A 16,391-nucleotide genomic window follows, 5' to 3' on the forward strand; every position below is an offset into this window, starting at 1 on the left:
ATTGAACTGGTAATGATTTTATTTTGGGCTCTATCTTTTGAGAATAGCTTTTAGAAAAAAAATCTTGTTTATAAAATTCCTCTTTCATTCTCAGTTGAACCTAAATCGTAGGTAGTGGACTCTTATAAGCACATGCCTAAAACTTTTGTAGCCTGTGCCTCATGTTTGCTGGTATCCAGATGCTGTCAATGTGATTCAAACATTCAGGTTCCACAATGTGTGTAGTATAGTAAGCAATCCTTAGCACATAGGGCGTAGGTGAATACAGGGTGACTGTTTGGTATCTCACTTTACCAGGCTCCCCCCCCCCCCCCCCCCTCTCCCCTTCCCCACTCCTTCACACACACCTGCATCCTCCTGAAAATCTGTGAAAGAGCTGTTCTAATATTAATTCACCTTTAGTTTTCCTTCCCACTTCTCTCTCTCTCTCTCTCTCTCTCTCTCTCTCTCTCTCTCTCTCTCTCTTAATGAGCTATGGGCTGGGATTGGTAGTCTAGCTGGACGCCTCCATCTATATACAGCATTTAATAACAGGAATCCATTTTTGTCAGCTCTCCTGCACTAGATGTATTGGTTTCCATTAATGTCACGAGAACTTTTCTCATGTTTACAATGAGAGAGTTACTTGAGATTTTATGAGCACACAGCATGTAGAGTAGTATTGGGTGACCTAAAAGCCTATTAACATTTGAAAATTCAGTAACATGAGGAATAATGTAGATAGAGATGTAAAAAATTGACAGAAATGCTTGAAATGACACGAGATTTTTTAAATGAACTAAAAAAAAAAAAGCCGCAAAATGACCAATAAAAGGCCATCTCATACGATACAAAAACAATAATTAGCATAACAAGAGATTTTAGCATATACATGTTTTATTACAAATGCTCAACAGCTGTCATTCATCAAAAATGCCTGCAGTCAAGGAAAAAAGTGGTGAACGGCACTGTACAAAATATCAGTAAGTATTATGAGAAATTGCCATTGGATGTTAACTTTTAGCATTTCTTATGAAGCTGGACGATCACAATCACCAATAATCACCAATAATTCCATGGAAATCACCAATAATTCCATGGATTTAGGTATGGGAACCTGGGAGGCCAAGCATGATGGAAGCAGTGGATCAGTATGCAATCCTCACCAAATGATTTGGAAACGAGATCATTCATATGTGTAGCAATACAGCGTGGAGCGCCATCCTGCATCAAAATTATACGTTCCAGCAGGTGTTTATCAGCCAGACAAGAGATGATGTTATTCTGTAACATATCAGTATACCTTGCACCCACCATACTGACAGTTTGAAAAGCAGTACTCTGAAATTCCTCAAAGAAAGAGGGTAAAATCATGGCTGATAGGGGTAAATCCACACCACACCATGACTTTTTTGTCATGCAATGGGGTTTCCATGACACTTCTCGAATTTTTGGTAGCCCAAATTCTGTATTTGTGAATGTCGACAGACCCTTGGAGTGTGAAATGGGCTTTGTCAGCCCACAACAAGTTAGATAACCAATCATCATCCCCTCCCCCCATTTTTTTAAGTGCCCACACAACAAACGTTCTCCGCATCAGAAAATCAGTGGCTAATAGTTCACGACAATGTTTGATTTTTTATGGATAGCACTGGGGGGTACATTTTAGTGTTCTTTGAACAGTAGTGCAAGAATGCTGTTATGGCATATGACTTCACAAGCGCTGACTTAACCATGCAGAGACGAACCATCTAAAGTCTCCGTTTCTTTCTGAACTGTCCGAACAGCAGCAGCAGCACTTGGGTCTGATCGCCCACTATGGGGCGATCATTTAAACATCCTGTGGCTTCGAACTTCATAATCATTTTATTCACAGTGACATTTGTTACAGGACCTATCCCTGTTCGAAAATGGCAATTGGATTGGAAAGCTGGAGTGACAGGTTCTCTATCCTGATAGTAATGCATCACTAACAGTGCCTTTTCTGGTAAATTCAACATGCTGTGACTACTGGTGCATCTGACTCCCTTACTAAAGCTCATTTGTACACAATTCTTATGCGGCATCACCGGCTTATTGCTGTTCAGTGTCACCTGTTGGCCAGTTTTTGCACTCGTTTTTGGATTCAATAAAACCCCATTTCACTTTAGGCATGTGTGTCAAGTTTTACCTCTCTATCTACATTATCCTGTGAATTAGTACATCTTCAAATGTTAATGAACTTTTTGGTCACTCTGTACTTTTAGGGTATGGTCCTTGGGTGAAAATAAAAAAAAATTAATAAATAAATAAGTATGTAGCTACAGAGGTCATTAGTGAATATTCATGGATCTCAAAAATTTAAGGAGCCGCTGGGAACTCGTGAAATTGACAAGTTGGTTGTTGTCCCTTGTCGGGAATACAAGGAAGGGCTTAGCAGCCAAATGGATGCTGATTTATTTTGGCAATATATTAATTTATCAAAACTGACATTTGAGATCCACAGGGATTGGTCAAACTCATTTTGGATATAGAAAGACTACAAAATAAGTTCTGTTTCTGTGTGTAGACATTGAGTTTCATCACAAATATTCAAAATCTGATGGCAAGTTTTGTGATTTAATGCATAAGGACCTGAGGTTTAATTTGATGGTTGGAAGTTCAGGTGATCAGCAATTTTGTCCTTCAAAGAATAGTGTACAGAGACAGAAGAAGATAGTGTAACTGAACGAAATCAGCCTTATAGAGCAAATAACTGAAAACAGGAGTTAAGGTCATTCGGAGGTTTATTAAACTGGGAAGAAACCATGTTTTTTCTTCTACTTGCTTTTTTGTTTATGATGACATTGTTTTGAGGATTGTGTGATGTATATCTCTATTTCATGTTTGTCCTTGCTGATGTCACCTGGGAGATCCATTAGTTTTCATGTTTATTGGTCAATCTAGTTTTGCACTTGCTGCTTACCCAAAGAGAGTTGCTGAGCTGCTTTTGCTGACAAGTAAATGAGCGCAAAGTGTTATTAAACCTATGCAGTGGTCTACAGGCTTTATGACTGTTTTGCGACATGTTGAACGCTTCAGAGGTTGAGATCAAACAATGAGCACTACCTTATTTTGTAAATTGCCACAAAACATAGCAGTCTGTTCCAGCAATTGTTTCTTGACGATTCTCATATAAATGTTTTGATGGCCTAAAGAAGTTAATAACCAAATAATTATGTAGAAACGTAAGAAAAAACTGCACTGGCTGCGAGACATTAGTTTGCAAATATGCGCCACATTCAACAAGATAAACCTCTTATTGATATTTTTGCCTCTTTCTGTCATGAATGAACTGCAAATTGAACAGTTTATTCATGATAACATTTTCGCTTTTATGCATGTAGTGTCAGCAATGGTCATTTTGTAATAATTCTGGATAGAAGTCACCAAATGTACCCAATTATAAGATGATGTTTTTCCACAAGTTCGTCATTCGAAAAATATTGGGTCAACGTATAAACACAGATCAAACTAATGCTGCTGAGGCTAACATTTTTACGTTGTTTAATTGATTATATAAGCATAATCTTAAAATTGCAAATGAAGCTTTGGCAATTGAGGCCACATGCACATTTATTTTGAATAGCTCTTAAGGGTAAGCTGGGCAAACAATATTCATGTTCAAAGAGGCTCAAGATTTCCCAATATGCCAAAGCACTTGATACAACATCGACACTGCTCGAACAATCACATCACATTGGACTTGTGCAGTATTAGTGCAAGAGATATGCGAGAAACTATGAACTACCCATTACAAAAATCTATCGCTCTGCTTAAAATTTTAAATTTTGTGATACATGGGAGGAAACAGCACTAAATTCTATCATCTTACAACCTCTTGTTGAGTTTGCACAGGTTTGCAATAAAATTTCTCGTACATGTAGGGATACTGTGTACAAACATTAATGTAGATTATTAACAAAGGACAATATTCAAAGTCTGAAATTTTTTCCTTCAAAAAATATTCCTCAATTCGGAACTGAGAATAACATTTTATTTGATTATGAAAGACTGTAATGATTTACTAAGTGGGTTGCAAATGAGAAATTCAGTTAGTGTTCACATATTAGAATACCAAATAAAAATGTTAACATCTTTTAATCAGCTTTAGAACATCATACTGACATTCAGATGAAACAAGAAGGAAAATTAATTCAAAATGAAATGTCTAACACATGAAATAAATCATATTAAACAAGTGTAACTGCAGTTGTGAGAATAAATTACAGCAGCAACACCGTTGTGGAGATAGTACCAACATATGTCAATAGATTGTGGGATGAGCAAAAGTTCAAGAACTGGACTGAATTGTGATCTTTTATTTATATATAAGTTGCTATTGTCACATAAAAGTAACTTATTAGTGGATTTTCATTAATCATGGTCTTTCCTGCTGTGTTATTGACTCGAGAGGTCTGTTATTTGTGAGTGTGCTTGCATCATTTGTCCAAGCCTCACACCTCAGTATTAGCCGCTTGAATGTTTGGTTTTAACTAATAATTTTGTGAAGTTTTGTTAGTATTGATATTAGTTGTGGTGTAGTAGTATTAATATAAGTAGTTGCTTTCTTAGCAGACAGAGAATTTTGAGACCACTATAGTTAATTCAATAAATAGTTCTACTGGTGTAACTGAACTTACGTGACATAGACGTATAGTTTTTTCAGTAACTGTAAAATTTTATGATGAGAAGTGTGGGCCCTGTCGTAGGTTTGTGAGTAGTGGGTTATGGTGTGGGATTTGTTCAAAGTATTTTCATTGGGGGGGGGGAGGTGCAGTGGCGAAGCCAGTAGGCATTCTAGCGGGATCCTCTCCTGGGAATGCAGAATCTGTAGTAGAAATAAGTTGATAGAGGAGCAGGAATGTAAGATCTGTGCCCTTCAGGTGCAGTTATAAAGTGCAAAAGAGGAACTACTAGATAGGTTGAGGAGGGTGAAGAGTGATGGGAAATGCGAACTGACAGTTGGCAAGAAGGCAGCTAGGAGGATGAGGTATTCAGACAGTTATACTTTGCGTATATGCAATAGATTTGACCAACTGTCAGAGTTGAGTGGAGAGGAGCCTCTTGTAGCTGTAGAATAGGGAACATGCAGCAGTCGGCAGCAGGTAGGAGGCCAAGGTCAGTTGCAAAGTCTAACAGAAAGAAGAAGGTTCTGCTGCTAGGTAGTTCACATTGTAGAGGTGTGGGACAGCAATTGCAGGAAGTGTTGGGGAATGAGTACCAGGTCACCAGCATTGTGAAGCCTAGTGCATGGTTGGCTCAGAGGACTGACAGCATAGGGCAGTTATGTAGGAATTTTACAAAGGAGGATCAGGTAATGACAGTGGGTGGAGCAGGGAACAGTCTTGATAGGGACGGGGAATATGATGTAGGTGGTGACCTGGTATAGATAGCTACAGGTGGCAAGGAGCATACTAACAAGGCTACTATGTAGTGAGCTATTGGTTGTAAATAGAGATATATTACCTGCAACAAATTTCATTAAGGGAAAAATATATAAAGAAGAATTGGTTAGAATACAAAATTCCTTGAACAGATTTTTACATGATGTTCTTGAATTTATGCCACAAATGGTTCTTATTACACATTTCTGTGTGCTAAAAGCTTTTGCTCAGTTTGATCATTTACCCCAGAATACGACCTGGTATGACATACTAGAATGAAAGTAAGCAAAGTACACAAGCTTTTTAATATTAATATTTCCTGCATCTGACATCATTCTCACTGCAAATACAGACTTATTTAGGTGCTTCAGCAATTCTGTGGTGCACCCTTCACAACTGAATTTGTTATCGAAGTAAATTTGCGAATAGTGTACCCCTTCTTGCAGCGGTGTATCGTAGGTCTCTAGAAGAGCATAGCTTTGCAAAGGATTGGAAAAGGGCACAGGTCATCCTCGTTTTCAAGAAGGGACGTCAAACAGATGTGCAAAACTATAGACCTATATCTCTAACATCGATCAGTTATAGAATTTTGGAACATGTATTATGTTCGAGTATAATGACTTTTCTGGAGACTAGAAATCTACTCTGTAGGAATCAGCATGGGTTTCGAAAAAGAGGGTCGTGTGAAACCCAGCTCGCGCTATTCGTCCACGAGACTCAGAGGGCCATAGACATGGGTTCACAGGTAGATGCCGGTTTCTTGACTTCCACTAGGTGTTCGATACAGTTCCCCACAGTCATTTAATGAATAAAGTAAGAGCATATGGACTATCAGACCAATTGTGTGATTGGATTGAAGAGTTCCTAGATAACAGAACGCAGCATGTCATTCTCAATGGAGAGAAGTCTTCTGAAGCAAGAGTGATTTCAGGTGTGCCGCTGGGGAGTGTCATAGGGCCGTTGCTATTCACAGTATACATAAATGACCTTGTGCATGACATCAGAAGTTCACTGATACTTTTTGCAGATGATGCGGTGGTATATCGAGAGGTTGTAACAATGGAAAATTATACTGAAATGCAGGAGGATCTGTAGCAAATTGATGCATGGGGCAGGGAATGGCAATTGAATCCCAATGTAGACAAGTGTAATGTGTTGCGAATACATAGAAAGATAGATCCCTTATCATTTAGCTACAAAATAGCAGGTCAGCAACTGGAAGCAGTTAATTCCATAAATTATCTGGGAGTACGCATTAGGAGTGATTTAAAATGGAATGATCATATAAAGTTGATCGTAAGTAAAGCAGATTCCAGACTGAGATTCATTGGAAGAATCCTAAGGGAATGCAATCCAAAAACAAAGGAAGTAGGTTACAGTACACTTGTTCGCCCACTGCTTGAATACTGCTCAGCAGTGTGGGATCCGTACCAGATAGGGTTGATAGAAGAGACAGAGAAGATCCAACTGAGAGCAGTGTGCTTCAAAGGATCATTTAGTAATCGCGAAAGCATTACGGAAATGATAGATAAATTCCAGTGGAAGACTCTGCAGGAGAGACGCTCAGTAGCTCAGTACGGGCTTTTGTTAAAGTTTCGAGAACATACCTTCACTGAGGAGTCAAGCAGTATATTGCTCCCTACCTACGTATATCTCGTGAAGAGACCATGAGGATAAAATCAGAGAGATTAGAGCTCACACAGAAGCATACCGACAATCCTTATTTCCACGAACAATACGAGACTGGAATAGAAGGGAGAACCGATAGAGGTACTCAAGGTACCCTCCGCCACACACCGTCAGGTGGCTTGTGGAGTATGGATGTAGATGTAGATGTAGTGTATTATTTCATGCAACAGGAGGTGGTAAAAATTTTCAATGCATCTTCTCTCCCAACCCTGGTGGAAGTTATAATAATTAATCTTGGGGACATTACTGATCATTAGTGATGTGATATCTCTCTCATGGCTTGGTACACAAACTTTTTATTTATTTGCGACCAGTTTACTACTTACCTGAGATTCTATAGCCTTTTTATTAATTTATTTAATGTTTGGTCGAAGTGGAAGAAGAGCTTTTTTCAACTATGTTACAGATAAAGCAAGGAGCATCTTCAGTTGTTATGACCAATCATTAGGTTAAATGAATTAAAGACTATCACTGGAGATGTGAGTGTACTGTGAGATCTCTTGAGTATAATTCTTAAGTTGTGTTATCATAATTTAAATATAAAGAAAGAAACAAGTAAAAAATTTTTTCCACACACTGGAGAATCCTTCCAGGTGTTGGGTATACCTCACCTAAAGGCAGTATACAGCACAAGAGCACACTTAAGGACTTATTCTCAATAGGACTTGTGAAGAGACTTTTAATATTCAGTCAAAAAGCGAAGAAAACGATACAGTATCAACAAACTGCAGGATTTTTAAGGCCAGCTATTTTGTTACTTGTTTTTATAATTGTGGTGAACAGTGTCCAAAATTTCACTGTCTTTTTCATTCTAGTGTATTCATACAACAAATTAAAAAAAATGGAAACATGCATTTCTGTGCCTTCAGATTATCACTCCATTACACAATGAGACAGATGCCAGAGAAGTATCGCCAAACACTTGAATCCATATGCTCATCAAAGGTAATTTTGTGGCTTCTACCTTCATTCCAAAATGTGTGAAATTGTCATTTCAACTTGCAATTGATGAATATGAGTGATTTAAAAGAACTTGCTTGTAAAATTGGTCTATCATTCTCAGTTAGTGGTAGATGGTGAGCGCTTTATATGCACATTCTTAAATCTTTAATGGCTTCTGTGCCACATATTTGTTGGTAACCAGATGACATCACTGTGATTCAAACATTTCAACCAAGTGAGTCTTAAAGTAGCCATAAAGTAAGCCCTACTAGCACACAGGGCATAGATGAACACACAGTAAGTGTCCGATTCTTGCATTTTCTCATTCAGTAACCCAATTTACCTACGTGATCATCGTGCCCTGGCTTGGTTTTTAAGCTGCCATTGTGAGAAGACTAATTTCTCTAACAATTTGTCTACGGTTGCCCAGTATTTTTGCTGCTTGTACACCAGATAGTCAAAGAAGAAAATATGTGTGAGATATTTAGCGAACAGTGAAAGTTTTAACAGTCAGTAGCCCTTTCAGTGTCACATGGAGAGAGAACAATGTTTTCCTGATTGCTGCAATTATTTGCAGCAACTAATTGTGGATCAATGTTGAGGGAAAGTGAATTAGTCTCTGTGGGCTGCAGTTTGTTAATGAATCCTTAAACATCTAGGTACTGGAGTTTATTAAGTTCAGCATGACTGAATATCCTTCTTAGTCAATAACAAAGATCTGAAAAAGAACTAACCCATAAACACAAACATGCAAACATTCATAACAGCAATGACAACAGCAAGGAGCATACTAACAAGGCTACGGTTAACGAATTAAGAGGAAATGGAGGTATATTTCTTCCATCAATTGACTACAAATTCTGCATTGGTACAGTGTAAAACATTTTGATGAACATAAGGACAAATTAAAACATAAAGAGCAAAGAAATTAGAAGCCATTCCCAATTACAAAAAACTGGACGGTACAAACACTGGGAAAATTGCAAAGAAAATAAAGGGCTATAATAACATAACTGAGAATGAAAATGATACAAGCTTCACCTAACACATGCTCCTCTTTGCAGTCAATTAACACAGACTGAAAACTAAAGGCAATGCCTGTCATACAGGTCTTCCAAATTCAGAGACATTTTATTTTTCTTAGTCATAAACTAACCCCATCTGTGTTTATAACCTCAACAAATCAGGACTCAATATTCTAAAACAAATTTCCAGTCTGCAGCAGTGTGTGCAGTTTCCTGGCAAATTAAAATTGTGTGGCAGATTGGGACTCAAACCTGGGATCTTGTTTTCTACAGGAAAGTGATCACTGACTGTCTCTACAAGCATGACCCATGACCTGCTCTCTCAGCTTTACTTCTGTCAGTACCTCTCCTACCTTACAAACCTTCTCCTGGATACCTTGTGGGGCTAGCACTCTTTGTAGGATTGATACTAACAAGGTTCAGTTGAACCAGCACCAACTGCAGCCTGTAATATTAGTGGAATGATTTCACAGTACAGCAGGTAACACAAAACTTAAAATCTCAATTAAGTGTTTAACTGATGTCCACTATTATCATACTGAAATAAACCATATGTAATTTATCCTCCCCCTCTCCCCACATTATTCCACCATACTGTTAAGTTGTGTCTGACCACTCCCATTACTGTTTCATAAAGGCACAGACAATCTGTCAAATCTAAATGGTTATACCTACACTTGGAGACAAGCAACATAAATGTCAGTCAACAGCAATGACACAGTAAAATCTGCCAAGCTGCTCAAAATCATAAGAGATATTGATCAACAGTTGCAAATACTGTAAGAATCAAATACGAAGCTACTGTATACTTTCACACAGAGTTTTCATACCTTGTACATGTTTTGGACCATTTCAACTCCAAGTGTCTTGGATAGGTCCTGTTCACCATTAATAGGAGCACTTATCTTTACAATATTTCCATCAGGAGTGCGAATATCCATTGTGTGGCCTTTAAGATCTTGAATTGGAAACCTGTAATTGAAAAAAAGAGAGTTAGATATATTAATAAAATCACAATGAACTACACTGGCTAGCCAGTGTAGTTCACAATAGCATTTTACACACAATGTTTGTTCTTTTAGTTTGATGCTGTGAGTAATAAGCTTATACCTCCCTGCTAGTACTGGAGATAATACACTACTATTTACACCTAAGTAATTCAGCAACATATGCCTCATAAACATTTTTAATGTGAATAAAGCGAACTTTACAAAAATAATGTACATCATGCTAGAGATACAATAAGAGAACACATGTAAATTTACACTCCACATCTTTACTCACTGGACAACATAAGACTGATGCTACAGTGTCACTGCTGCTGCGGTCTCCTCATATTTAATTTTTATTTATGTACTACTTTGCGCACTGCTGAAGTCATCACTATGATACATGGTGATTCCATGACTATGTTACAAGTTTCAGGGATGAGGGAAAAGAGTACATGTCTTAATCTGAGGTAAGGGACCCTGGTCCAGAAACAAAGCCAAAAGTTATATGCAAAATGATTCAGATACCTCTGACAGTGGAACACATGTACTGGTACTGTTGTTGCTAAGATTGTGTGGTAGGCAACTTATAAGAGGTGATTGTACAGACCAAAACTAGAAAAAATGTCCAATAAACATATGCTCTGAAATGTATACCTTACGAAATATGAGCACTTCTTCAGTTTCCCATTAGTGAAGATTAATCAGCATGTGACCCAAAACGAATATGAAGTTAAGCTCTACTTCCCACAAAAATACTGTAAACATCATGAAATTTATGTATGGAAAGGCTACACAGCTCCTCACTACATAGAGGAGGCACTGAGTCATAACTCAACACCCCCTCTATACGGTGAGCAGTAATCTATTCTTTCTATATTATTGTTATTCCATCCTGGGGGCATTGCACTGTTTGAGATTTATATATTATTCAGGTTTTCCCCTCTCTACTCTTGAAATAGATGACTTGTGGATGGGAGCAGTCAACCTTCCTGCTGCGAAGTGCCAACTTATTTAAATGGGACTTTGTAAGTAGTCTTCCCTCTCAAGTGAGAGCAATTTCTAACTATTTTGCCAGCATATTAAAATTTACAGATTGATTTATCCGTAGCATTTCTTTAGAAATTATCTGTGTTATACTCTAAGTATTCTTTGCTTTATAAGGACAGTTGACCATTTACATTTATTAACATAACTGTAGAGTGTTGAGGTAAAAGGGAATGCCAAATTTGAATGCCACAACAATACTTTCATTTATTTACCTTGAGGATTCAAGTTTTCTGGCTAACCTTGATATGACTCAAGCTCTTCCTGATCTTTGTGTCCCTCATATGGGAACACTTTACATTGTCATGTCAAAATCTGCCTTTTTTTGATAACACATTTACAACAATTTATTATCTATATGTCAAATCTTCAGTGGTAACAAATGCTCAAGATACGCAAAAGAAATAATGAAAATGGTTTTTTTCTTGCTGTGATTCATGCAAGAGAGAGGTGGAGACCACTGGATGTTAGTAAATAGCTCTCATTCTGGCCAGTGAGGACAGCATGATGGAAGAAGCGTGACAACAGTATCATCAATGTAGGAATGATTGAAGCAGAACAGTGTCAAAGTGTTAAAAATGAAAATTAATTCTGCTGGCCTGTTCATTCCGTGTTTGCATTACACACACCATCAGATACCCCTGGTCATTTTCTATGGTTCATTTCTTACTGCATTACATGTTTGTCATCAAGAACTGTATGAAACATTGCAGCACAAAATTCAAAGATCAAGTTTCAGGAAGAAAGCACAGGTCATATCCATATACAAGATGGGTAGAAGATGTGATTTGCAAAATTATTGTCAGAAATCAATGTGAATCTGCTGAAAAATCTTAGAACATATACTGAGCTCAAATGTAATGACATATCACAAACCTACCTCCTCTGTGCCAACTAACATGGATTCCAAAAACATTGGTCACATGAAACACAACTCACGCTTTTATAATAGCATCACATCTTGAAAGCCGAGGATATAGATAAATAGGGGGTTGCAATACTTCTTAACTTCCAAAAAGTATTTGGCTTCATATCAGACCAACACTTGTTAATTAAAGTACAATCATCTGGGCTGTCAAATGAAACTGACTGAACTAAGAATTCTTTGTATGGAGAACACATCATGTTATCTTGGATAGAGCATCACTAAGAGAAGTAAAAATAACTGTACACTTCCCCAGGGAAGGGTGAGGTGATTCACACTCTTTAGGTAGTTGTCAGGTGCGCTGATGAACTTGTGCCTGGAGAACACCATTTACAGCTGTGATTATTTACCACATGTGACAATGCCCATCCACACATTCTATACCCTAGAGCCCAACAGTTCCTCTGTCCAGAACCCCATCATTGATACATCCATCCTGTTGTTAAATGTTAGCTTCCTGATGACCAAATTTCACCGTTCACTGCACAAACTGGGAGGGTATACTAGGTTTTGCCGAGGTGGTGCCCTGTGTTATAGTTACTTTACATGTCAAAATACATTTAGTGTCCAGTCGCCACACAATACTTCCAGTCAGTCATTTCTTGGTCTGGTCATTTAATCAGTATATAACACACTGCATTTGTAACCGTTGTTGAACTGCTATTTGCAAGACCTTGATTATTATACGCCCTGCCATAATATGATTTTGATAGGTAGACAGGAGTATTCCACACACCTGATTCTTGTGCATAACACAAGAAATCAAACCTGACAGAGTGTAGGTGAGCAGATTCAGGCAGTAGCTAACGTGTCTGGTTTTAGGTTTCCATACCTCAATCAATAAAAATGGAACCCTTATATGATCAACATGTTATCCATCTGTCTGTACACATATCAAGCTAAAACTTATGCCGTAAGGTTTACAGTCTCCTGGAGGTATGAAAAACATAAATCAATGCAATCAAAAGATACAGCTATTTATGTCACATATTTTGATACTTGGCTTTTTAAGAACTTTCAATTTATACCAACAGTTAAAATTTTGCGTATAGAATTCGTGCAAAGCAACCAATCATGTTAGGAATAACAACAACAACCAGTCCAGAGACTGATTTGATGCAGCTCTCCATGCTACTGTGTCCTCTGTAACCTCCTTCCCCTCCAAGTAAATTCTGCAACCTACATCCTTCTGAATCTGTTTAGTGTATTCATGCCTTGGCCTCCCTCTATGATTTTTACCTTCCACACTTCCGTACAATACTAAATTGATGATTCCTTAATGCCTCAGAATGTTCTACTCAAGTTGTGCCACAAGTTCGTCTTCTCCCCAATTCCATTCAGTACCTCCTCATTAGTTATGTGATCTACGCCATCTAATCTTTAGCAATCATCTGTAGCACCACATTTCGAAAGCTTCTATTCTCTCCTTGTCTAAACTATTTATTGTCTATGTTTCATTTCCATACATGGCTACACTCCATACAAATACTTTCAGAAAAGACTTTCCAACACAAATCTACATTTGATGTTAACAAATTTCTTTTCTTCAGAAACACTTTTCTTTGCCATAACCAGCCTACATTTTATTTCCTCTTTACTTTGACCATCATCAGTTATTTTTCTCTCCAAACAGCAAAACTCATCTGCTATTTTAAGTGTCATTTCCTAATCTAATTCCCTCAGCATCACCTGATTTAATTCGACTACATTCTGTTATCCTCATTTTGCTGTTGTTGATGTTCATCTTATATCCTCCTTTCAAGACACTATCCATTCCGTTCCACTGCTCTTCCAAGTCCTTTGCCATCTCTGACAGAATTACGACGTCGGCTGCAAACCTCAATGTTTTTATTTCTTCCCCACGGATTTTAATTCCATATAATCTACAAGCTAAGCTGCAACCACTATGCTGGATTCTATGTGGGCATGACATCCAACAAGCTGTCTGTCTGGATGAATGGCCATCGACAAGCTGTGGCCAAGAATCAAGTGGACCACCCTGTTGCTGAGTATGCTGCCCAACATGACATCCTTGATTTCAATGATTGCTTCACACAGCCTGTGCCATATGGATTCTTCCCACCAACACCAGCTTTGCTTAATTGCGTAGGTGAGAATTATCCCTGCAATATACCCTACGTTCCCGAAATCCTCCTGGTCTCACTCTTCATTAGTCATTGTCCTCACCCATCAACCCTTTCCTGTTCCCATTTCAGCACTATACAGCCAGCCCTCTACTCCACCAATGCACCCAGTCTTTTTAATTCTTTCCTTTTCCACTACCCCCTTCACTCCCTCACCCTCCATCTACCTCCTAGCTGTACTACCCTCTCACCACCTGTAGCTGCACTACCCTCTCTCCACCTTGTTCCTGTATGCTCCCACTAGCAGCAGTTTACTGTCCCCCACACCTACGCTGTTATCCCTCCCCCAACTTGTCCCAGCCTCCCCTTACCCCGATCTGGTTGCCTCTCCATCATGCACTGCTGCTCATAGTCTGGCTTAAGCTGCAAGAGACTGTGGCAACTATCCTTTCTTACTACACTCCTGGAAATGGAAAAAAGAACACATTGACACCGGTGTGTCAGACCCACCATACTTGCTCCAGACACTGTGAGAGGGCTGTACAAGCAATGATCACACGCACGGCACAGCGGACACACCAGGAACCGCGGTGTTGGCCGTCGAATGGTGCTAGCTGCGCAGCATTTGTGCACCGCCGCCGTCAGTGTCAGCCAGTTTGCCGTGGCATACGGAGCTCCATCGCAGTCTTTAACACTGGTAGCATGCCGCGACAGCGTGGACGTGAACAATATGTGCAGTTGACGGACTTTGAGCGAGGGCGTATAGTGGGCATGCGGGAGGCCAGGTGGACGTACCGCCGAATTGCTCAACACGTGGGGTGTGAGGTCTCCACAGTACATCGATGTTGTCGCCAGTGGTCAGCGGAAGGTGCACGTGCCCGTCGACCTGGGACCGGACCGCAGCGACGCACGGATGCATGCCAAAACCGTAGGATCCTACGCAGTGCCGTAGGGGACCGCACCGCCACTTCCCAGCAAATTAGGGACACTGTTGCTCCTGGGGTATCGGCGAGGACCATTCGCAACCGTCTCCATGAAGCTGGGCTACGATCCCGCACACCGTTAGGCCGTCTTCCGCTCACGCCCCAACATCGTGCAGCCCGCCTCCAGTGGTGTCGCGACAGGCGTGAATGGAGGGACGAATGGAGACGTGTCGTCTTCAGTGATGAGAGTCGCTTCTGCCTTGGTGCCAATGATGGTCGTATGTGTGTTTGGCGCCGTGCAGGTGAGCGCCACAATCAGGACTGCATACGACCGAGGCACACAGGGCCAACACCCGGCATCATGGTGTGCGGAGCGATCTCCTACACTGGCCGTACACCTCTGGCGATCGTCGAGGGGACACTGAATAGTGCACGGTACATCCAAACCATCATCGAACCCATCGTTCTACCATTCCTAGACCGGCAAGGGAACTTGCTGTTCCAACAGGACAGTGCACGTCCGCATGTATCCCGTGCCACCCAACGTGCTCTAGAAGGTGTAAGTCAACTACCCTGGCCAGCAAGATCTCCCGATCTGTCCCCCATTGAGCATGTTTGGGACTGGATGAAGTGTCGTCTCACGCGGTCTGCACGTCCAGCACGAATGCTGGTCCAACTGAGGCGCCAGGTGGAAATGGCATGGCAAGCCGTTCCACAGTACTACATCCATCATCTCTACGATTGTCTCCATGGGAGAATAGCAGCCTGCATTGCTGCGAAAGGTGGATATACACTGTACTAGTGCCGACATTGTGCATGCTCTGTTGCCTGTGACTATGTGCCTGTGATTCTGTCAGTGTGATCATGTGATGTATCTGACCCCAGGAATGTGTCAATAAAGTTTCCCCTTCCTGGGACAATGAATTCACGGTGTTCTTATTTCAATTTCCAGGAGTGTATTTTACGTTCCAGTCTGAATTTTACAAAAATGTTTAAGGAACTCTTCTTCGAAATAACAGTATCAAACTACAAAGGAGTGATGAACTTTACCATACAAAGTGTACCCGGTACCTCATGAATACCAATGTTTGTAATTGTAGCCAGCAATTTGAAATACAGTGCTCCAGTAAAATTCAAAATATGGAATTCCATGATATTCAAATAAATGAAGCCTGTATCACTTCTCTTCTTATTAACCAGAACCAAATAATCTAGTTTCTTATTATAAGGCAATATATAACTTTTTTTTAAAATGTATCTATGTTTTTGCCATTGTAATTGGTGCAAGAAAGAAACTGCAACTTTACCTAAGGACATTTAAGTGGGGACTGTACTGCCATTAATAGATTTAATTTCAGCCCAAAATCACATGTAGTTCAGGTA

At 39.7% G+C, this 16,391-nt stretch overlaps 1 protein-coding gene across 1 annotated transcript in view; it reads right to left on the minus strand.

Moving 5' to 3' along the window:
* LOC126335011 (zinc finger protein 808-like) overlaps positions 1 to 16,391 on the minus strand; it is a 194,395-nt gene that overhangs the window by 75,551 nt on the left and 102,453 nt on the right. Inside the window, 1 exon segment of the mRNA XM_049997840.1 lies at positions 9,871 to 10,012. Coding sequence (XP_049853797.1) covers positions 9,871 to 10,012 — 142 coding nt within the window.

Source organism: Schistocerca gregaria, chromosome 2 (genome assembly GCF_023897955.1).
Source record: "Schistocerca gregaria isolate iqSchGreg1 chromosome 2, iqSchGreg1.2, whole genome shotgun sequence".
In the NCBI taxonomy this organism is placed as follows: Eukaryota; Metazoa; Arthropoda; class Insecta; order Orthoptera; family Acrididae; genus Schistocerca; species Schistocerca gregaria.